Genomic DNA, 21,830 nt, shown 5'->3' on the forward strand with positions numbered 1-21,830 from the left:
CTTATAAGGACATTTGTTGTGAGAGAATCATTTAGAATAATCCTTGTCACAGAGTTTGCCTTCAACAATTTTGCTTCCCTTAATGGGATTTATTCAGGAAAGGTGAAAAGGACAGGGGCCTCGACGGCGAGAAAGAGTGTGCGCCTGCGCTCTGTGCTCTCTAGAGGGCGGACAAGGGCTTTGCGCTGACCCGAGCGGAGATCTCGCGAGACTGTCAGGCGTGTGGCGTGAGGCGTGGGAGGAAGGTTGTGCTCTCGCGAGAACTCTTCCTTTTCGGCCCTTTACTTGGTCGGGCCGGTCTCTCTCCGAGGAGGGTTCCACTCCGATCGCCAGGCGCGACAGTTGGAGCTGGTAAGAACCGCAGTGGCCGGCGGGGTCGGCGCGCCTCCCCCAGCCCTCAGGGCGAGGGCTGGTCCGGGGCGCATGACCGCTTGCTTGCCGGGCCTGGGCCTGCCTTTCCCGGCCGGCCTTTCCCTCGACCCAAACGACCCCGGGGGGGTCACCTTTTCCTGTTAGCCGCTCTGGGCCTGTCCTCTCCCCAGCCCTCGACACTAGCTCTGCCCGGGGCCACCACCTTCTGCCTGCCCGCCCCTTCTCCTGGCCCCGGGAGTGACAGCTGCAGGGTTTTGCTTGCTCTCGCCAGGGCTTCATGGGGGCGAAGAGGGTCCCGTTTTCCAGAACGGGCCCGGAGCATATCCATTCCCCAACCGTTGGTTGGAAGCGCGAGGAAGATGATGTTTTTCCGGCCTTTTATCTGCCAACACAGCGTTAGCTACCGTCTTCTGTAATACTCCCCACAATCCCTGAGCTTGATTCTCTCCTTTTTTACAGATGAGAAGAGCAAGGTTTGCTCATTCCTTGATTCATCCCACCAGTAATCATTTATTCATTGCCTGTGTGTTCAGGGTGTTGAGCCTACAGCAATGAAAAAAAAAAAAATGGGCATAACCCTTATTTTCGTGAAAGTAAATTTCGGTGGTGGAGCAACAGTAATATAAACAGTCTTACGTGCCATGCGATATAACGTATCAAGAATGACAGCAGTCAGCGCTAGAGTGTCAGATTGAAAAAGGTTTTTTCACAATACCATTTAACGATGTTTTCTAATCAGGGTAAGGTTCACCACAACATAACTGTCTTTTGGATAGATTTAGTTTTCCATCACCCATTTGGAAATTTGGAAATGTGGTTGTAAGGACTCTTGGATTATTTCTTGGGGTGAGGATGAGTGAGGTAGTCATAGTTGGCTCATTTCTGTACTGGGGTCCTAGCGTGACATTTCTGAACTTTAAAGACTATCAGACCCTTTGAGGAAGATTTACCCAAATGCTCAGTGGAGGTGGGGGTGGTGCATGTACCTTGTGGCTTAGGGAAGTTACTTGGTTTGCTCTTTGGAATGTTTGCTACCTTGCCTATTTGTTAAGATAAGGGAGATAATATATGTAAGCTCTAGCCGAGTAATATTCCTTACATTTTATTTCTCCTTCCCCCTCTTCTATGGGAGTTTTATCCTTGGGTCTTTAGGGAAAATCCTAGGGGTCTAAAGTTCTATGATATTTTGTGTCTAAATAAATCTCTCCAACTACATTATTACTGTTGGGCAAATAGGTATTTCAAAAGTGGAAAAGCACAACGAGCTATGTAAGGGAAGGAAAATGTGACTCTCAGAGGGGGAGGAGATATCCTATTTTAGAATTACATAGGACACGCCTAGCTACCCCATTTTATTAAATCAGCTTAGCTGTGCCAGAATTTCAGGAACCTGTGTAGGGGCTTCAGAAAACTGTGCAGGATATTCTGACACATCCCTACCCCCATCTGAAAGCCTCTTGGCTAGTGTTTTATAATAATTTCCCTGCTAGAGTAAGGGCTAGCATACTGGAAAACATTCAGAACCAGTCATCATTGATGCTGGTGGATTTTTAACTCTCAATGTCTTATTTCAAAGATTAGTATTTTCTGCTGAATTTTTGGTGAATCAATGACACAAATTCTCCTCTATGCAGCAAGTTCATCATTTTGCCCTCAGGGACTGTCATAAGTATATGTCAGCATAGGCACTCAGTAAATATTTGTTGAATGAATACATAAAATCTCAGTACTGAAGTGATCCATTTAACATACATTGTATGGCTAAGGACCTTAGACTCAGACCTGGGATTAAATCTTGTTTCCTCTAATTGGAAGCTTGTGATTATAGGTAATATATATTTAACCTCATCAACCCTTAGGTTCTTTATTTTTAAAAAACAGTGGTGATAATATGTACTTCAAATATTTGTGAGGACTAAATGAAATAATGTTTAGAAAAACCCTTGGGGCGCCTGGGTGGCTCAGTCGTTGAGCGTCTGCCTTTGGCTCAGGGCATGATCGTGGTGGTCTGGGATCGAGCCCCACATCACGCTCCTCTGCTGGGAGCCTGCTTCTTCCTCTCCCACTCCCCCTGCCTGTGTTCCCTCTCTTGCTGGCTGTCTCTCTCTCTCTCCCAAATAAATAAATAAAATCTTTAAAAAAAGAAAAAGAAAAAGAAACCTTTGGCACATAGATGTGTTAAATACTTACTGAATTCATTCAACAAGTATTTATTGAATACCTACAGTATAACAGTGAACAAAAAGACAAAGTTCCTTCCTGTGTGGAACTTACTTTCTAGTGTGTTTTCTGAAGTGGGGTCAGAAAATAAATGGTTCTTAATGTCAGATTGTGATAAGTACTATGGAGAAAAATAAGCTATATTAAGGGAGGAGTGTGTGGAAGGAAGATTTATTTTGTATAGGACCGTGAGGAATGGCTTCACTGAGAAGACAGCCTAAGGAAGTGGTCAGACACTCTTAAGGAAATGAAGTTGCATAAGGATATCTGGAAGAAAGTGCAAGGGCCCTGAGGTGGAAGGATCCTTGGTATGCTGGAGGAGCAGCAAAGAGGCAATTGTGGCTGGACTGAGCAAGCAAAGAGAAGAGCAGGTGAGGAGGGAGGAGTGGGAAGCAGTCATGAGGTTTCTGCAGGAATACTGGAGAGAGATAATGGTGACTTATTAAATTGATGAGCTACATAATAAAATGTCTTCTTTTATTAGCATACCCCATTCTCTGACCAAAAGTGATAAAAGTAGCTACAGATGTCCCCTGCTTTTTTTCCCCCTGCTTTTTTAAAGCTTGCATTATGCTATTTTGCTTTTATGAAAGGCCAGCATTCATATCTGTTTTCGCTAAGTGAAAGAAATCCAAAGAGGATTTTTGCTTTTATGAAAAAGGGCAAAATCCAAAAATGATGTTCACTATTTGTTTTGCAGTGAGCCAATATAGAGGCAGTATGCACCCCAGCAGCTAGAGTGGCACTGCCAAGCTCCTTCCTGGGAGCTAAACTCAGTATCTTCAGCATCAAGCCACCGCAGCTTTGAACAGTGCCTCTGAGGACCAGTGCTTTATCTCAGTTAATTTTGTGCATCCATTTGACTTTTTCAAAAGAAATATCCCAAGCCTCAGAGAATAAAGATTTGTCACTATGCATGATATACAATAGCATGTGCTCCTGGTTCAGAGAGGAAATAAGTGAATTCAGTATCTCTGTTCGCATACCAGTTAGGTTGCAAGTCTAAAGTGACTGTAATAAGGCACCAACCAATATGTATGTATTGGGTTAAGTTCAGTTTCATGGAGGCACTATAGATGTCCATGGCATTTTTATTACTATTCCTGCTACTTTTTATCCCTCTTAAAGCTTATGTCCACAACTTTCATTTTGGCTTTGTTTTCATTATGGATATGTCTGAATACTTTGTTTCAGTCTAGAACACACAAACAAGGTAAGTGACCTAGGTGATATGGGGGCCAAGTTGAGCACTTTTCCTCTAGTGAGTAGCTTTAAATAGTGTCTCTAAATAGTATGCTTGTCAGAGGAGCTGCCATATAGTTCTTCTCAGCTTTGCTTGTTAAATTAAAACATTCAGTCATAATTTATAAACATCGCATCTAGTCTGCAGTACCTCACTGGCAAGAGAATAAAATAGCTATTTTTTTTAACAGTGTTTCAACTTTCTCTTTTTTTTAAGATTTTATTTATTTGACAGAGAGAGAAAGAGAGTGAGCACACGGGCATGCAGGATCAGCAGCAGGGAGAGGGAGAAGAGGGCTCTCGGCTCAGATCCCAGAACCCTGGGATCATGACCTGAGCTGAAGGCAGATGCTTAACCTACTGAGCCACCCAGATGCCCCTAAAATAGTTATTTTGAGGGTGTTCTTTTTGCTTCTGATGTGAATGATTCATTCTAATTCTCTTAGCCATTCTTATCCCAAGTCATCATCCCTGATTTTGGCTGACTTGATTATTCAGTGGAATCAAGACTTTCCTCTCTGGTGCTAGAAGCATGTTTGGGGACACTTGAGGCTCACTATTCCTCTTACCCAGCATTGCCTAGAGTGCTCTACAAATGTGACATTTTGGTTCAGTGAAGGAGCGAATAACTGACCAAATGTGTTAAAAGGTTTTTGATTGTCAGCTTGGTCATAGATAATAAATTAAGTCTTTTAATCTTTGGACAATTACTGATTTCATAAGAACATAATCTTAGGTATATTTTGACTTTAATTTTGACATTATTGCTAGTCCCCCAGGCTTTAAAGAAAAAAATATTATATCACTTGTTCACTTCCTGTGGGAAGAACCACAAGATATTTATCATAAAATCAGGGATAAAATGGTATTATTACTGTGAAGGTAGATAAGTAACATGTTTTCCTATACTTGACTGTATTATGGCTAGAAGTTTCAAGTTGAAAATAGAGCAGGGCCTCAGATCTGTAAGCCTACCAAACTTCTGTGATGTCAGCTAGAATTTCTGTGGTACTGCAAAAATCTGAGGAAAAAATAAAATCCTGAGTTGGCTGTAAACACAGTTAATATTTCCCCTTTAACTCACAGACTTCCTGGTGTTTGTGAATCTGTATAGCTGAGCTCAGGAAAGACGCTTTATATCAGTGCCTGTTCTGGAATCATGGTTTCAGTGGCAGTACCCTTGCTAGTTTTGTCTTGTTTGAAAGAAAACTAAAAGTAGTGTTAGACTAGAAATGTTTCCACCTCTGAAAATCTTCCTGAATTAATGCAGGCCTTAGTGTGACATCAAGTTGATTATCTATGTTTAAAGAAGAACTATACTATACGTACTGTGGCTAGTCTGAACTTGAACATTTGTTTATCATTTATTCATCTATCCATTTTTCAAACATACATTAAGTCTCTGTTGAGTTTAGGGTAACAGCATTGCACAACTTTGGGGCCACCATTCTCTTTATCTCAATACAATAGAGCATGTAGAGTGAAGGGGGTTGGTAATGCCAAGACACCCGTATCAGGCTATCTGTTCCGCATTAGGGTGTACAAAGCCAAATAAGACATGGTACCGTCTCTTGGGAGTCTTAAGCTAAGGAGGCAGATATGTAACATGTAATTAGAGTAACATGTTGCAGGTGTCATGCTGGAAACCTGTACAGATTAGAGTAGGTCCAGAGGAAGGAGCAGTTAACTCTGTTGGCCAAAACTATAGGGGAGTGGGGTGCTTAGTCAGGAAAGGCTTCATAGTGGTCGGACTTGAGCATAGTTAGAAAGGTGGACAGGTGGGGAGAAGGGAACTAGTATTGCTGGCGGAGAGCGCTGGGAGAGCCAAGCTGGACAAGGTGAACCAGCCTGGACTGTGCATAGAATAGCTGTGTAGCAGGTCACAGTGAGGGGGCTGCCCTGAGGAGATGGCGGGAGAATCATGTTGGAGCAAGAAAATAGAGAACTTTATTGCCTTTATAAGAAATTTGGACTTTATCCTGTAGGCAAGTGGGGAGTCATTGGAGAGTTATAGTTTATGTTCTCTTTAGATGAGATGATCTATTAGGAGTGGATGGTTCTCTTGTTCTGAGACAGCATAGGAATCTTGAAGCAGAAGAGAGGTGGAATCCCCTTTAGAGTGTAAACATTTTATGAAGATGTAAGGGCAAATAATTAAGTTTAAGGGAGTCAGTGGGAGCCTGCAAAGTGGTTTGGATGCAGAATTCTTCTAGATTTCTTTTTTATTAAGATTTTTTATTTATTCACTTGAGAGAGACAGAGAGAGCAAGAGCATGAGCTGGGGGGAGGAGCAGAGGGAGAAGAAGCAGACTCCTGCTGAGCAGGGAGCCGAGGACCCTGGGATCGTGACCTGAGTGGAAGGCAGACGTTTAACCCACTGAGCCACCCAGGCGCCCCTGGAATTCTAGATTTTTCTAATTTTTTACTCCACAATCTTTTTATGTTTATGTAATATTGAATAAATCACATCATTGTACTAACAACTAATGCTGGCATAAGCTGACAGAACAAACACTGACTCTCAGTAACTATAACTCAGGAATTCAAGTGAGGGAGAGCTGGAGCATTTAGTGTGTGGAGGCGATGGTCAGGATCTTTTAGAAAGGGTGTCGAGACTATTGGTTATGTAGGTGATAGTCTCAACACAGTTTCTACTGTATTTACATTGTGAGTATTTTATAGGGGCACTTAAAGATGCAAGTTCTTGACAGTTAATATTTTGATAGACTGAGAATTCCTCCTTTCTAGCCATTTGACTTAAAATACAAAGGGCCAAAAAATTTAAACTTTCATCATTTAGGAGTATGTCTATTTTTTTATCTTTACAAAATGTGTTATCCAATGAAGAAGAAATTGTTTTCTCATTATTTTTGGTAATGAATGTCTGAAATGGGATCCCAGAAACCTTGTGCATCATCAGTAAAACAGGTACCTCTACAAACTCTGTTCATCTGAAATCTGAAGGTTGCTAACTGAAGGTGATGGCCTTTAGTGTTTCCTTTGCTTTTTGTCATGTGGTTTTGCTTTACTCTTAACTGTTTACAAAAATAGTTTTATGTGCATAGAGAAGAGCAAATATTTTACTTTAATAAAATTGATTGAAAGGGAATGATTAGTGCTGTCTAGATTTTGTCTTCTGGCCTGATTGGATATGCAGGCTATTAGGGTCGTTTTTTGGAGAAAAGGGCACCAAACTACATGTACCGTGAGCATGATAATCAGACAGGAGTACTGTATGCCAGGCACTGTCCTAAACATTTTACATATAATTCATGCAATTCTTATTGAGTTGGCGACAGTAATAATGGACACCTGGAACAAAAGGCGAGGGCTGAACCCCAGTTGGGCTGACGGTGGTGATCTCAGGAGGCCTAAGCTACTGGGCAGGGACCTTCCAAGAATAACTCGGTAAGCCTTCAGAAGACCCACGGTTATTTCTCTGTAGTGATTAGCAGCAAAACCCTTAAGTTGTAGACGTCTTCACGATTTGGGGAGGGGAGCGGGGTGGAGGGAACACAGGCTAAGAGCTGGAGCAGCCAGGCCGAGGGGAGACTGGAGAGGAGCCCTTGAGAATCGGCTTCCGGAAGCGGGGGCGCGGGGATGGAGGAGCCACGCCGGAGCTTTGCTAGCTGCTGGGGGGTGGGGGGGGGGGAAGGTGGCCAAGTGGGCGGAGCCTCCCGGCTCGTCCCGGGCGCCGACGTGCGCGCTCCCGGCTGCCGGGGCTGCTGCTGGTTGCAGGCGGGGCGGGGCGGGGCTCGTGGCCTCGGGGACCTGCGGCGCTCGAGTCGGGCATAAAGCGGCCTCCGGCTCGCCAAGCTGCTCGGGCGGCGGAGACCCAGCCTGCGAGGTTCGTCGGGCAGCCCAGGAACGCAGCGGAATCGCTTGCCACGCTGGAGTGGGGAAGGGGAGCGGTGACCCTGCGGGCTGCGGATTCCAGGGACCGTACCGTGACTTCCTAGGGCTACTGTGCTCTTAGAAAGTGTTGGGGAACCTGGAAAGTTGCATGAATCATTGTTGCTTTTAACTAGAAAAGTCTTGCTTGGCATTAGGTGGGGAATTTTGTGGTCGGTTTGCAATTACTGCTTCGGAAAGTTGATGTGCTGGGGTTGATTGCTCGTAGTTACAAGTATAAAGGTAGACGGATCCCGGCGCAGTAAACTCTGAAGTGTAAATCTTAAAATATGCTATTGTGATTTCATTGTTACCTTTTGTTTAAGTCTCTTCCGATATTAACCTTTATTTGCGAGGTGTAAAAAATTACGGAGAATCAGATCCTGAATTTCAAAAATACTTGTGTTGATAAAGAATTAAAAGTGGGCTGGGGCTAGGGTAAGACATAATATATAGCCTTTGAGTTGATGAACTGTGAAATTAAAAAAATCTTTTTTTTTTTTTTTTTTAAAACAATTAAGAACGTGTGGGGGCGCCTGGGTGGCGCAGTCGTGTCTGCCTTAGGCTCAGGGCGAGATCCCGGTGCTCTGGGATCTAGCCCCACATCAGGCTCCTCCTCTAGGAGCCTGCTTCTTCCTCTCCCACTCCCCTTGCTTGTGTTCCCTCTCTCGCTGGCTGTTTCTCTCTGTCAAATAAATAAATAAAATCTTAAAAAAAAAAAAACCAAAACAACGTGTGAAGAAGAAATGTCTCAAGGTAATGTGGAATATTAATTACTTTATAATAATTTTTTTCCTGAAAATTTGTACAGGCAAATATATTGTCTCATAAAAGATAACCAAATTGGCAGTATTTCCATAGAACATAGATGTATGCCGTGGATTGTTTTTTAGGGCGTAGGCTTCTAGCTATGATTTGGATGCCAGGAAAACTAAAAAGTGGACTTTTTTTTTCTTTTTTTCTTTTTTGGAGAGTAGGGGCAGGTGGGAAGGGTGACAAACAGTGAGAGCTGGAAGGTGCAGTTAGAGATGACCTGGTGTAAGCCTTCAGACAGACAAATGGAACTTTGAATGATTGTGATACAGATGTGGGATCAGAATCCAGGGCTCTTGCTGTGTCCTTCATACTTGGCACTGGTACTAGGCAGTGTTTTGATTATTTTGAAACTATAATGATATGAACAAGTACTATGTATTTTGTTAGCATTATCGAAGGAAGAAAGTTCTAAAAAATTGTCATAATTTATTGAGAACTGTGAAAATGGACAGAATCTTAATGGAAGCTATTCTAGTAGTATTCCATTGGAATGTTCATTCTTGCTTTTTTTTTTTCTTTTTTTTTTTGGAATGTTAATTTCAAACTCTAGTGTTGGCAAATAAAAGTAACTTGTGGGTCATAATACACTAAAGGAAGAACAAGCTGGTCAGAGAGCATCCAGGACTAGACCTTAGGAACCTTAGTTCTATCAAACCTGTTATGGCTGTGGCCTTTAGATGGGTGGTTTAAACTGTCTTGGCCATAGTGGCTTCAACTATAAAATGAGAACAGTCTACTAAACAGATAGCTAAAAGTTTTTCAGCTTTAAATTGTGGTTTGTGTTGGTCACAAGAGGGTTATAGCTTTTTGGAAATTTTATGGTTAAACCACATGATAACGATTTAGCTTCATTTGTGGTTAGTTTCTCAATTCTGGTTTCATGATCTTTGGATTTCATAATTAGATTGTGCAAACCACTGTGCAAAGATGGCATATATAGTTTGTAGAACTCTTGGGGAAAGCTCTAGGTTTTTCTGGAGCTTTATTTATTTGAGGGGTGCGTGTGTCTCTTCCTCCTCCTTCTCCGTACCCCCAAACCTAGGACAGGGATCCTAGAGGCAGGGAAGTTTTAGAAGCACTTAAACTTTTGACTTTGTCTCAAAAAATACACATTTAAGGCAGGCTTCTTTTGAAGGCGGTGGGGCAGTGACCAATGGGCTCTAAAGACCCTTCTTAACAAGATGACTGCTTTGAAGGATAACACTCATTTTTTTGAAAACATGTGATAAATATGTGGGGAAAATCAGTTTTGTAACTTAAATCTCATCCTGCCTTCTGTCCATAGCTGATAGAGAAAACCCAATTTGTGTACTCTTGCCATATTTTCTTGTTAGTTTGTATGGTATTTGTGATTGAATTTAGAAGATCTGCTCTAGGGATCTAGTAATAACAGTCGGCAGTTAACATGCATTTGAATTTGCCACCCATATGATCTAGAGCTCTGGGGTTTTGGCATTGTGAAGTACATTTTGATTTTATTGATTCCATTTTATACTGTGCCGGGCATTCTGGCATTCCACACAGATGGTGAAGACCTAAGAATGGGAAATTTGGCACAAGTGAAAGTTGGTTAATAATTGGAAAGACAGCTAAACATGCCTTGCATGTAACTTTCAAGTGCAAAATGAAGCAACTTGTGGTAATGAGGTGACACTGCAGCTCTCCCAAGTATGAGCCAACGGTTCACTTGTGTTGCACAGGTATTTTTCAAAGTCCCTGCAGTGTGCACCAAGTGTGGACACTAATGCCTATGCTTAAAACATGGCAGTTTACAGTGTGAAAAAGAAGTTAGCAAAATAGGTACAGCTGGTCTTTTGAGGGTTGGAAAAGCCCTTCCGTTTTAGAGGTCATTATGGGAAAACAGACTGAGGTAACAAAATAACAGGGAGATTACAAAGTTTCCTGAATCTTTCAGTTTCTTAGAGGATCTCTAGTTCCTCACTATGGATCTTTTCCTGAGATGGTCAAAAGAAAGCCTATTAGGCTTCTTCCTCCCATCGTTTTATTTCTGAGGGTGGGGATTACACCACTTTTGTCCCTTTCCAGCTTTTAGCTAGCTCTCTGGTCCTAAACCTAGGCTTGAAGATGCAGTCTAGGCCAGAGTTCGCTTCATTTCAGATGAGGAGTCAGCCATTTGGGGGAACTCTGCACTGGGTAGGTTGCTATTCAGCCAAAAGCTGGCTTCTTTGAGAAGGTCGTTGCTTTCAGAGCTGATAGGAAGTTCTTTCATATATTGCCTCAGATGTCTCCTCTGAATCCTCATCTACTCCTTTTGGGTGATTCTGAACAAATCTAAGTCTTTTCGACAGGTCACCAAGTATTTGAGTGTCGTAATCAAGTCCTCCCAGAGACTTCTCTTATCTAGGCTAAACAGCTTCCCTTCCTGGAGAAAATTTTCATGGTTTGAAGGTCCCTTTCCCTTTTCTAAATCCCTGTTCTAATGTGTGTTTTTCAGAAAGAAGTTTCAAATTTAGTTAAATGAACATGGAACAGATTAGTCCAGTGACAAACACTATACTGTTGGTAAATGCAAATGGTGTGTGATTTTTCTCTCAGGCCCAGCACAGTGCTAACTCATAGAGGTTACTTTCAATTAAACATCTTCATCCTTTTAAAACCATTTTATTCTCTTCCACTTTGTCCTCCCCCATTCAAGTTTTAAGAATTTACATTTTGTTTTATAAGATTTAACAGCTATGTAGAGATTGTTGTGGCATCTATTTTTATCAACATTGTTTGTGAACTGTAACCCTAATGTCTGCTATTTTTATCCATGTAATTAGGGGAAACAGGTGAGTAATTGGGAAAAACATACCTCTAAAAACTTTATAGACTGGCTTCAGTCTTTTATCCTTTTGAGTTGTTTGTAAAAAATAATCTTAGGATTCCATTTAGTTGTAGCTCTGTTTAGCTCATATTCACTTTGTCCCCGAAGATAGGATATCACATTGTCACAGGTCATACTGTTGAGCGTCCAGATAGAGTGTGGCCACAGGATTACATTGAGTGGCCAGTTTAGTAAAACTGCCCAAGAAGGAGATAACTTTGAGATCATAGGGCTTAGTGAACACCTGCTGGGTTACATTGATGCCTGCTTTTTTCTAAGTGTTTAGAAACCATCTCTGATTCTAGAGCTGTCCAAGATAGACACCAGACTTCTTCCAGTAGTTTTTGTCAAGCTTTGCTTCATTGTTTTTCCAACACTTTTCTTTCTCAGTCTCTTATTATTTTATCGTTGCTTGTGTGCTGTTCTTTCCATTTCTATTTCTTTTCTCTTGTAAACCCAAGATTATTAGAAAACTCTCTGTAGTTTCCCACGCCAGTGTCTGTAAGCACCTCCCTTATATCAGAACCCTATGAAATTACTTTGTTAGATTTACGTTCTTGAGAGCTTCCTAGCTATGAAACCATTCCTAAATTCTTTCTAAATTAAAAAAGGTCCCACCTAAAAGAGAAAATAATTTAAAATTTCCGTTTTCCCAATCAGTTTAGGTAAATGCTAGATCTAAACAATGTTCTAAATTCTGTTTACCAAGTTAGTGGTTTGTAGTTGCTTTTGAGAGTAATTATGGGTCCTTCTGTACCTTTTAGTCTTCACCTCTAAATCGGTAAAAAAAGAACAGATGCCCCCTTTGACTTCATGTATGTTATAAATGGAAACACTGTAGTGTTCTTGTAACTTTTTGGAGGCTATATGCCCTGTCAGTTCAGGAAAATTAGTGTTTTTTGTTTTGTTTTTTAAGAATCATTTGTTCACATGAGAAGTGTCACTAACATAGATGCACAGAATTGTATGGTAGCAACGCATAGTGGTGGGCAGGGAAGAAGAGGCAGCATTGATGAAGAGTATACTATGTGCCGGGTCCTGTGTTGGAAGTAATCTGAGTAAGTTAGTAATTGGGAGCTGGTTGGAATGATCATTTGGGGCATGATTGAAAGGTGGTTTTTGGTTGTAATTACAGTGCAATTTAGATTGTTCTTTTTTTTTTTTTTTCTTCTTTCAAAGGAACGGTGAGCAGAATGAGCACCTCACAGGACCAGAGCGGCTGCTCCAGTACCAGAGAACCCCTTTTGAGGTGTTGTGATGCACGGAGGGACTTGGAGCTTGCTATTGGTGGAGTTCTCCGGGCTGAACAGCAAATTAAAGATAACTTGCAAGAGGTGTGACATGCGCTTTATTCTTCCCTTGTCTGGACTCTCGGCACAGGGCTGGTTAGAGCAAGGCCAAGGGCTTGGCTTCTCTGTGCCAACCAAAAAGTTTCACCCAGTGCCTTGCATGGTATGCCTGAAGTGTTGGTGCCTTTGATTTCTAAGCGAAATTAAGCAGATGGTAGAAGAGTCTGGAAAACCTTGTACTACCTTAAAGAGTTCCGTTCAGCATGTATTTTCTTAAATTGATCCTCTGTGTGGTCGCTGTGCCATGTACTGCCATCAATAAAAAAATGACAAAATGAATGGGTACTATACTTCTCAGCTATGTCCTTGATGCATGGTGTGGCACTTCATCATGTCCCCTACCATCTTTTAACTTGTTGGTGGCATGGTTTTGTTGGTGGCATGGTTCTGTAAATAACTTTATCTGTTAAATCAAGCCAGAATGAAATCTCTTTGTTCCATTAACCTAATATTATTGTGTTGGTGAGTGAGAAGACCAAGTATTACGTGACTTTGAAATACAACTTTATTCAGAAAAAATTTGTTTCAAAATAGTTTCTTATGTCAGTTCTCATGGATAATTGATAGCTGTTTTGATTTCTCTCCTTAGGATTTTTAAATTTGCCCTTTTTTGAATTGCAATTTATGCTTCCAGAAACATTTAGTTTCTAGGTTTACATAAACTGTCTGCTCTAATGGTCTTCTGTCTGTTCACATGTAGTGGCACATCTCTTTACTGAATTGGCCCACTGTAAGTGAATTGCTCCTTCATAGAGTGAGAAGAGATAAGGGCTAGCTATTAACGTTCCTGTCTTATTCCAGTGACAAATTTGTAAGACTGTAGGTTTTCAAATTATATGGAAAACTGAGGGGGATCAGTATTACATAATATATCCTTTTATTTTCTCTTGATTACTTTAGGCCACCAAATAAACCTGCTTCTCTGGAGGGAGGGGGTACTGCAGGAGGATTTTAGAGCTATGAATGCTTTTATGGCTGGAATTCTTAAACTGGGTCCATGGGGGCTTTGGTGGCTCCACGGGTGTGCTTTGGGGACCCTAAAGCCCGAAATTACAGGCAAAATTTTGAGTATCTAATAGATATTTTTCTGGGGAGATGCTCCATAGATGTGATTAGATAACGAAAAGGATTTGTGACCCCCCAAAAGTTTAAGAAACTCACCATTCTGTGGGAAACACCGTTCTTTGGGCTTCTAACAGTAGTGAAGCTAACAGGTATGTGTTTGCTAGGTTAAAGCCCAGATTCACAGCTGCATAAGCCGTCACCTGGAATGCCTTCGAAGCCGTGAGGTGTGGCTGTATGAACAGGTAGATCTCATCTATCAGCTTAAAGAGGAGACGCTTCAGCAGCAGACCCAACAGCTCTACTGGGTAAGGTGGCTGCAAGGCTGTAATTGGTTTGAGTATGGTTTCTAGTTGCCAAAAAATGTCTTTCCTATAATGTAGCATTAATATAGATCAGGTAAAAGTTTAATCTAAGGCGCCGTTTGTTAACTTGGATATATTTGGTGCTTTTAGTATCACTGTGGCTGGATGGTTTCATTTTTCTTACAGTTACTGGGCCAGTTCAATTGTCTTATTCATCAACTGGAGTGCACCCAAAACAAGGATCTAGCCAATCAAGTCTCTGTGTGCCTGGAGAGGTAAAGATATTTTTTACTTGTTTCGACTTTTGGCTCTTTGATTTGATGTGTTTATTTTATTTATTTTTTAAAATATTTTATTTATTTGAGAGAGATAGATAGCCAGAGAGAGCACAAGCCAGGGGGTGGGGGGCGGGCGCGGACTGGGAGAAGCAGGCTCCCGCTGAGCAGGCAGCCTGACATGGGACTTGATCCCAGGACCCTGCGATCATGACCTGAGCCACCCAGGCGCCCCAACCTTAATGTATTTAAAAAACAAAGTCAGTTTTGTAACTCATTGTTTGTCTTGGACTTAACCTGACTTCTCTTTTCCTATGATAAGAACATCCTACTTTATATACTTAATATTATATCTGGCGGTACATAGTGAAGTCATCTGCCTTTGATGAGTTTCTTAGAAAAGTATAGTCATTTCAAATTATTCACAATTTGGCTTTTGTTTTAGAGTAAAACTGTTATTCCTTAAAAATAGATTTTTTTTTTTTCTTCAGACTGGGCAATTTGACCCTCAAACCCGAAGATTCGACTGTCCTACTGTTTGAAGCAGACACAACTGCTCTGCGCCAGGCCATCACCACATTTGGATCCCTCAAGACCATCGTGAGTAGTGTTGATCTCAGATAATTCATAGAGCACTTCTCAGATCTGTGGACTCACAGATGGTCTTAAACATTTTTACTATGAATAGTGGCTTTCTTGAGCATTTGGTAAACTTCAGAGTTTCATGTTCTGATTAAGTCAATAGAGCATTAGGCTGGTAATACTTAGAATGTGGTACTGACTCACTTATCATCTCCGGAATTCATCTTGTATCCTTTTAAATAACTTTTGACGTATTTCTTATAAAATCTATGGCTCGAATGGTCTTTAATACAAAAAACCAAACATGGGTTCATTTGAGTCTTGTTAAAAGCAGTAATACTACCAATTCTGGTGAAGAATTCTCTTGTATGATGATAGTTATGTAGTAGAGAATTCACAGATTTCATAACTACTTATATAGGTCATTGAATTTAGTGTAAAGAATATTCTAGTGAAATGATAATGCTTTGCTTACTACTTTTGAAATTTAGGAATTACAGTTTTACTTTTTTGGAATGAAAGCATAACATTAATAAACATGATTAATTTGTTTTCATTTTATAGCAAATTCCTGAGCACCTGATTGCTCATGCTAATTCATCAAATCTTGGGTCTTTCCTGGAGAAAAGAGGTTATATCCCATTGCCAGAACAGGTAAAATATCATTTAGTTATTACTTGGCTTATATGTCTTTTGGCTTTTGACTAAATCTTTTTTTTTTGCTACCATTTATTTGCAAAATGGCACCAGCGGAAGTGAGTTAATTTATGCAATTAAACAGTCCCCTTGAGACTTAATGTCGGATAGAAAATCAGAGGTTTTGTAGGTGTTATGAGAGAAAGTCATTGTTACCAATTAGTTCATAAGACATTATCATTAGCTCTCTGATTGCGGTAATTCTCTGTTAGGGAAACTTCTCTTTATAATTCTTAAGGCAATGTGAATATAGGATGCTAGATGTTTTGAGTTGAGAGCAACCCTGGAGATTAGCTATACTTGTTTTATAATTGTGAAGATGGAGGCTTAGGGAAGTTATGTGACTTGTGCACCGTCAGTGGCAAGCCAAAATTAGACTTGGGTCTCCTGCTTTTCTGGTGAACGTTCCATGGCATTTGGCATTGCCTCGTTAAGCAGCAGAGTATTATGTGATTAGCAGAAGTCAGCATCCAGCACCACGGCTGTCTCTCTCAGCGAATGGCTCCTTGGAAGCAAACCTGCCAATGGTCGTCAGGCTCCTTACATCCCCAGCACCAACCTCCAGGACTGGCTCACCCAAAAGCAGACCTTGGAGAATAGTCAGGTGTGTTGCTGCCTTTATTGTTTCTGAGGTAGATGGAGTAGTAGATGGTTTTAGTTTTTAACTCACAGTTTATTCCTTTGTTTTGTTTTTAGTTCTAGGCTAAAAATATTTTTACAACTCTATTACAACAGTGACACCTCTTCACTATAGATAGAAAATTTAGGAAAAAGAACTACAGGGAAATACAATACTCATAACCCCAACATGCAGAGCTAACTACTGTAATGTTTTTGTTTATATACTTCCCATTTTTGTGTGTACATACACTTCAAAAACATGATTCTATAAATCCTGTTTTGACTAGCAGATTTTTTTCACTAGTAGGGCATGAATAGATTTCTCCTTCATTTAATTTCTTCCATAAAATCCTTAATAGTATGTAATATTTTATTGATTGGCTTTAACTTAAACTCCAGTTTTTCTGGGTATAAACAGAGTTCCCCTAAACAGCCAGGAGTTAGTTTGTGCACATTTTTTATTAATTCCTTAGCAGTAAAATCCTAGAAATTGCATTTCTAGATTATAATTCTGTATACCCTTTAAGACTTTTGATACATATTGCCAGTTTGGCTTTCCAGGAAGTTGGTACCATTTATATTCAGAAGAATATTCAGCAGAATATTGAGGGTGCTTCCTTCCCTGAAACTTCTCGAATAATGGCAGTCATTTATAAGTTCCTTCCTCCAAATTTGATACAAAGTAATAATTTTACTTTTGTTTTGAAGTTTCTTTGCTTATGGAGGTTGAATATTTTTCATGTTTTTAGCCTTCTTGGAGAGTTGCTTAATCATATTCTTTGTTCATTTTTGTCTTCTTTATTCATAAAGGCTTAGTATGTAGAACTACCAGCCTCTTTTCTCTTAAATATGCTACAAATGCTTTCTCATACTTTGTCTTTAATATTTTTTAGTTTTTTAAAAACTGCATTTATTAAATTTGTTACTCAGATATGTATTTTAATATCTCAATAGAGAAATCTTTTGTCTCTTGGCCTTATCTACTTAAATTTAGAAACACTGGGCATTGTAATAAATGTGCAGATAGAACTCTTATCGTTGAACCCCAAAGCAGCCATAATGTTCTGGTGAACTAATACCGTGTACTTCTTGTGTAGACTTCTGCCAGAGCCTGCAGTTTCTTCAGTAATGTCTGGGGCAACCTAAAGGGCTTAGAAAACTGGCTCTACAAGAGTCAGCAACAAGAGGTTCCTGAAAAACCAACTTACCAAAAGTGTAACAGTCATTCTACCACCAGTTCTCACTCTATTGAAATTGAAAAGGTTGGAGACCAGGACCTTCTTGATCAAGATGAGATGGACCTTTCTGATTGGCTGGTGACTCCTCAGGAATCCCGTAAGCTGGAGAAGCCTGGGAATAGCAGCTGTGAAACCAGTGAGAAGTTGAAGCTCCTGTTGCAGGTGTTCCAGGAGCCCTATAGTGTGAATGATTGGCTTGTCAAGCCCGATTCCTGTACCAATTGTCGGGGCAACCAGCCCAAGGGTGTGGAGATTGAAAACCTGGGCAATCTGAAGTGCCTGAATGACCACTTAGAAGCCAAGAAAACCTTGTCCATTCCCAACCTGATTACTGAGGATTGGCTTGTCCAGAACCATCAGGACACATTTAAAGTAGAGGAGGTATGCAAAGCCAACGAGCCCTGTACAAGCTTTGCAGAGTGTGTGTGTGATGAGAACTGTGAGAAGGAAGCTCTGTGTAAATGGCTTCTGAAGAAAGAAGGAAAAGACAAAAATGGTATGCCTGTGGAACCAAATCCTGAGCCTGAGAAATGTATAGATTCCCTGAGTGTGTGGCTCTGTCCTTCCAGAAAAGAGGCAACACAACAAGCTAAGACGTCAAAGGCAGTGGCTCCTTCTAGAATTGCCGATTGCTTCCAAGTCATAAGGAATAGTCCTTTGTCAGAGTGGCTCATCACACCCACATGCAAAGAAGGTTGTCCCAAAGAAGTGCCTAGTGCTGAAGACAGAGCTGGCAAGCAGAAGCTTACGAACCCCGTGGCCACTTCCTGGTGTCCCTTTAACACAGCTGACTGGGTCTTGCCAGGAGAGAAAATGGGAAACCTCAGCCATTTATCCTCAGGAGAAGACAAGTGGCTACTTCGAAAGAAGGCCAAGGTGAGCACAGACATCAAAATAACACCATTTCAACTATACTTAGTAGATTTATACTTTTTTTTTTTTTTAAAGATTTTATTTATTTATTTAACAGAGATAGAGACAGCCGGCGAGAGAGGGAACACAAGCAGGGGGAGTGGGAGAGGAAGCAGGCTCATAGCAGAGGAGCCTGATGTGGGGCTCGATCCCAGAACGCCGGGGTCACGCCCTGAGCCGAAGGCAGACGCTTAACCGCTGTGCCACCCAGGCGCCCCAGATTTATACTTTCTTAATCCCAAATCTTGCAAATGGGCCAAATCCTTAAATATGTTCAATGTTATTTGGCCTATTAATCTTGATGGATGATTTGTGATTCAGACTGAAAATTTTGTACATTTTCCAGGTCCCCAGTCCCCATCCTGCAGGAAAGAAAAACAAAAACAAAAACAAAAAAACCCCACCAAAACCCCAGACTATTTTATTGGCTGTTTATGGAAAAGATTACTGTTGTACCTTACCTTTGCTCTTGCTTATTAGAGAGAATGGCCAACATTTACAACATTACAACATAGCAAACAATATTCCTTATAGATACTACAGTATTTGGAAGATGAGTTAATAAGTTGGTTTCTTGTCTCCCAGTTGTCATGTAGCAACCCACCCTTTTTGTCTTCTTGCAGGAAGTATTACTTAACTCACCCCTACAGGAGGAACGTAACTTTCCCCAAGACCGTTATGGCCTCCCAGCAGTTTGTGACCTCTTTGCCTGTATGCAGCTTAAAGTTGACAAAGAAAAGTGGTTGTATCGAACTCCTCTACAGGTACGTACATGCCACTAGTGTGAAAAAATTAGATTTTAGCTGTTTGTAGATGTTTTGTTTTCAATATGAATTCACACTTTGCCCATTGGACTATATTCCTGTTAATGGCATGTGTGCTAGACATGTGAGGGTGGCTGGGGGATCATAACAGTTTCAGGTATTTCACTTGAACTTGCTTTATGAAATAACTAGGACATACTTGAAAGTGATCTTTCAAGATGATATAGCTGTCGGGAATTTTCAGAGCCTGTGTGGGTTTTATTAGCTTATTGAGAAATGAGTCAGAGCTCTAAGGGGGTGGGGAGAGAGATTTGTTTTTATCCTGTAGTGAAGTGACTCTAATCTTTGGGCTTTTCTTTATAGATGTGAAGGAATGGAACGAGTCAAGCAACTTTCTGCGAATTATCACACATCCATGGGCCGAGTGACTGTGCGGCTTGCCAAATCATTGTGTTTCTGGGTCTGACCAGTCAGCTTAGTTCCTTTCCTGCCTAATTTCGAGCTAGTGAAGAGAAATGGCATCAAATTATGAGTTACTGTGTAAAAGAAAAAGGCTGTTTGTTGATGCTGAGGTGATTCAGTTCCTTCTTACAGAAGTATTGACTCAGCCCTACACTAGAAACACAGCATCTTTCTTGGTGGATAGGTCTTTTTCATAAGCCTCTACAGCTCCTTAGATTGGATTGTTACTAGAAGTACATTAAAACACTGTAGTTTTAAACATGAAATAGTTCTATAATCAAGGTGTGTTGATGTATTCGAAAGCTAGTAAGCTTCCCTAACCTTTTGATTGTCCTTTAGATGCTTCCCTCGCTGTGGGTTTTCTTCCATTGGTGGTGGAAATGATTCTTCTGTTTAATATATAGTATATTTCACACAAATAGTTAACCTTGCCAGTATAGTCATTTTTTTTTCCTTGCCAAAATGGGTATTAACAATCTTGGCAATTTTGGACATTAATCACAAAACGTTTTAACCTACATGTCAGTTTCTACATTATTTTTCTTCTGAAAGAGATTCAGCTACTGCAAATTTTGTCTTTTCCCCTTTTCTAAATGTTATTAAAGTATCTAGTGAGCTTTTAGAACGGCTCCATTTTGCTTCAAGACTATATTCAGGGTAGTCCTAGCCATTTTCAAAATATTCTGAACTACAAGTCAGAGAGCCCTAGTGCTGACTAATCAATCAAAGAGCAAAAGGCAAGACATGTTGGAAAAGTAGTACTTGAACTATTTGCTATCCTAGGGGTTACTGGTGCGTCCTGTGTAAAGGGAAGCTGAGCTTGACACCTGGTGCTTTTAACTAGGAATAAAATAAATGTCCTCTCACTGCAAGCATAGCATACCTATACCTCTGGAAGTAGAATGCAGTGACATTTTTAGTGAACAGGCTGTTTTGAACACTTGTGCCTTGGGGTGTTTACTGAAGCTTTACGAAAACTTGATGTTTTCTCAGTATCCTTAAAAGTCACGTCCATGCTTTAAAAGGTTTCTCTGTAGGAAATGTGATTTCTAATGTTTTTAAATTCTCTAAGGTGGGATACCGTAGCTGCTTTCCAGGCTTTTAAACTATTAAGCCACTCAGCTTGCCCATATGTTGTTAATACTTTTCAAGTTTGTGACATGGTCGTCTAAAAACCCTTTTGGGGAACCTTCAGCCCCACAGTCTTTGCCATACAGCTTCATGGGACTTCTTGAACCACAGCTGGAAAGAGCCTCCTATTTTTTTGTCCCCTTCCCCCCAATACCACTTAGAACTTTAGTAATAAAGGTGGCAGGTAAAAACTTAAGGAGCCTTTTCCATTAATAGGTTGCAGGAAACTTTGTAGTTTTTGAGGTTTAAGGATGTATTCCTAATTTTACATTCATCACCATGCTAATGAGTATGTAAAACATTCTTTTGCATTGACGCATTTTGTACCCACTCCATTAAAAGCATTAACAGCCGTAGTTGTTGTGTTTATTTGTAAAACTACCCTGTCTCAGAATGGTCTACCACGTTAACCTTTGGGTAGGAGGACAGCTGAGAAACCATTTGAACATAAATTGTTTTTATATTCACTTAAGTGTATTTTGTGAATCTTAAATTAGTAAAAGATAGGTATATTACCAACTTCATTTGGCTCTTTTCCTGCAGACTTCAGATCTTCTCTTTTAATTTTTAACCTGCTCTCTATGAAATATTAAACTAATTTTTTAGAAAAACTAGAGGCCTTCAGCTAAGGTTCAGTGCTTTCCTGTCAGATTCCTTACTAGGTGCATGCCGATGGCCCTACTCTCTTCTTTCCCTTCATAATAACCACCACTTGTTTAGTATTTATTATGGGTTATGTGTAACCTGCAACGCAGTTTTATTTAACTTCGTTTCATAGGTGAGAAAACAAACTCAGAAATTAAGTAACTTGCCCTTACCTCCTTTAGCTTTCCCAAGACTTCCTGAAACCCTTGCAGCTCATTTCTTTCCTCTAATTATGTTTCTAATTATCCTCCATAAGGAGGTGAGTTAATGAGTAGAGAGTTAAGCATGATGGTTGGACAGACTATTCTAACACACTACTCTAACGGCATAATGGTTAATCTCAAGTATCTTGAGGTTGTTTAGTGTCAACCCTATTTAAGAAAAATTGTAACCTAGCTGTTAATGGTGCCAAGTAGCCCT

The 21,830-nt window shown here is 40.6% G+C and overlaps 1 protein-coding gene across 6 annotated transcripts; it reads left to right on the forward strand.

The window, feature by feature from the left end:
• The first annotated feature begins 207 nt into the window (after positions 1 to 207).
• NCOA4 (nuclear receptor coactivator 4) lies at positions 208 to 21,119 on the forward strand. Of its 6 annotated transcripts, none has more exons than XM_048219000.2 (11): positions 837 to 1,112; positions 2,777 to 2,963; positions 12,548 to 12,702; positions 13,947 to 14,087; positions 14,271 to 14,359; positions 14,851 to 14,959; positions 15,506 to 15,595; positions 16,095 to 16,241; positions 17,356 to 18,372; positions 19,032 to 19,172; positions 19,536 to 21,119. In XM_048219000.2, exons 2-11 carry the CDS (start codon positions 2,903 to 2,905, stop codon positions 19,539 to 19,541), a joined length of 1,956 nt encoding a protein of 651 aa, XP_048074957.2. In that variant the 5' UTR covers positions 837 to 1,112; positions 2,777 to 2,902; the 3' UTR covers positions 19,542 to 21,119. The 6 variants fall into 6 exon arrangements, with proteins under 6 accessions (XP_048074959.2, XP_026337348.2, XP_048074957.2 ...); XM_048219001.2 differs by having other exon boundaries at positions 16,098 to 16,241; XM_048219002.2 differs by lacking the exons at positions 837 to 1,112; positions 2,777 to 2,963 and adding an exon at positions 208 to 351 and having other exon boundaries at positions 16,098 to 16,241.
• The last annotated feature ends 711 nt before the right edge of the window (positions 21,120 to 21,830 follow it).

Source organism: Ursus arctos, unplaced genomic scaffold (genome assembly GCF_023065955.2).
Source record: "Ursus arctos isolate Adak ecotype North America unplaced genomic scaffold, UrsArc2.0 scaffold_7, whole genome shotgun sequence".
NCBI classification, from domain to species: Eukaryota; Metazoa; Chordata; class Mammalia; order Carnivora; family Ursidae; genus Ursus; species Ursus arctos.

Coding starts and splice junctions, on each gene's coding strand:
- NCOA4 (XM_048219000.2), top strand. CDS start 2,903: ATGCTGGAGGAGCAGCAAAGAGGCAATTGTGGCTGGACTGAGCAAGCA. Junction 14,088..14,270: donor AGACCCAACAGCTCTACTGG/GTAAGGTGGCTG, acceptor TTTTTCTTACAG/TTACTGGGCCAGTTCAATTG. Junction 16,242..17,355: donor AGACCTTGGAGAATAGTCAG/GTGTGTTGCTGC, acceptor CTTCTTGTGTAG/ACTTCTGCCAGAGCCTGCAG.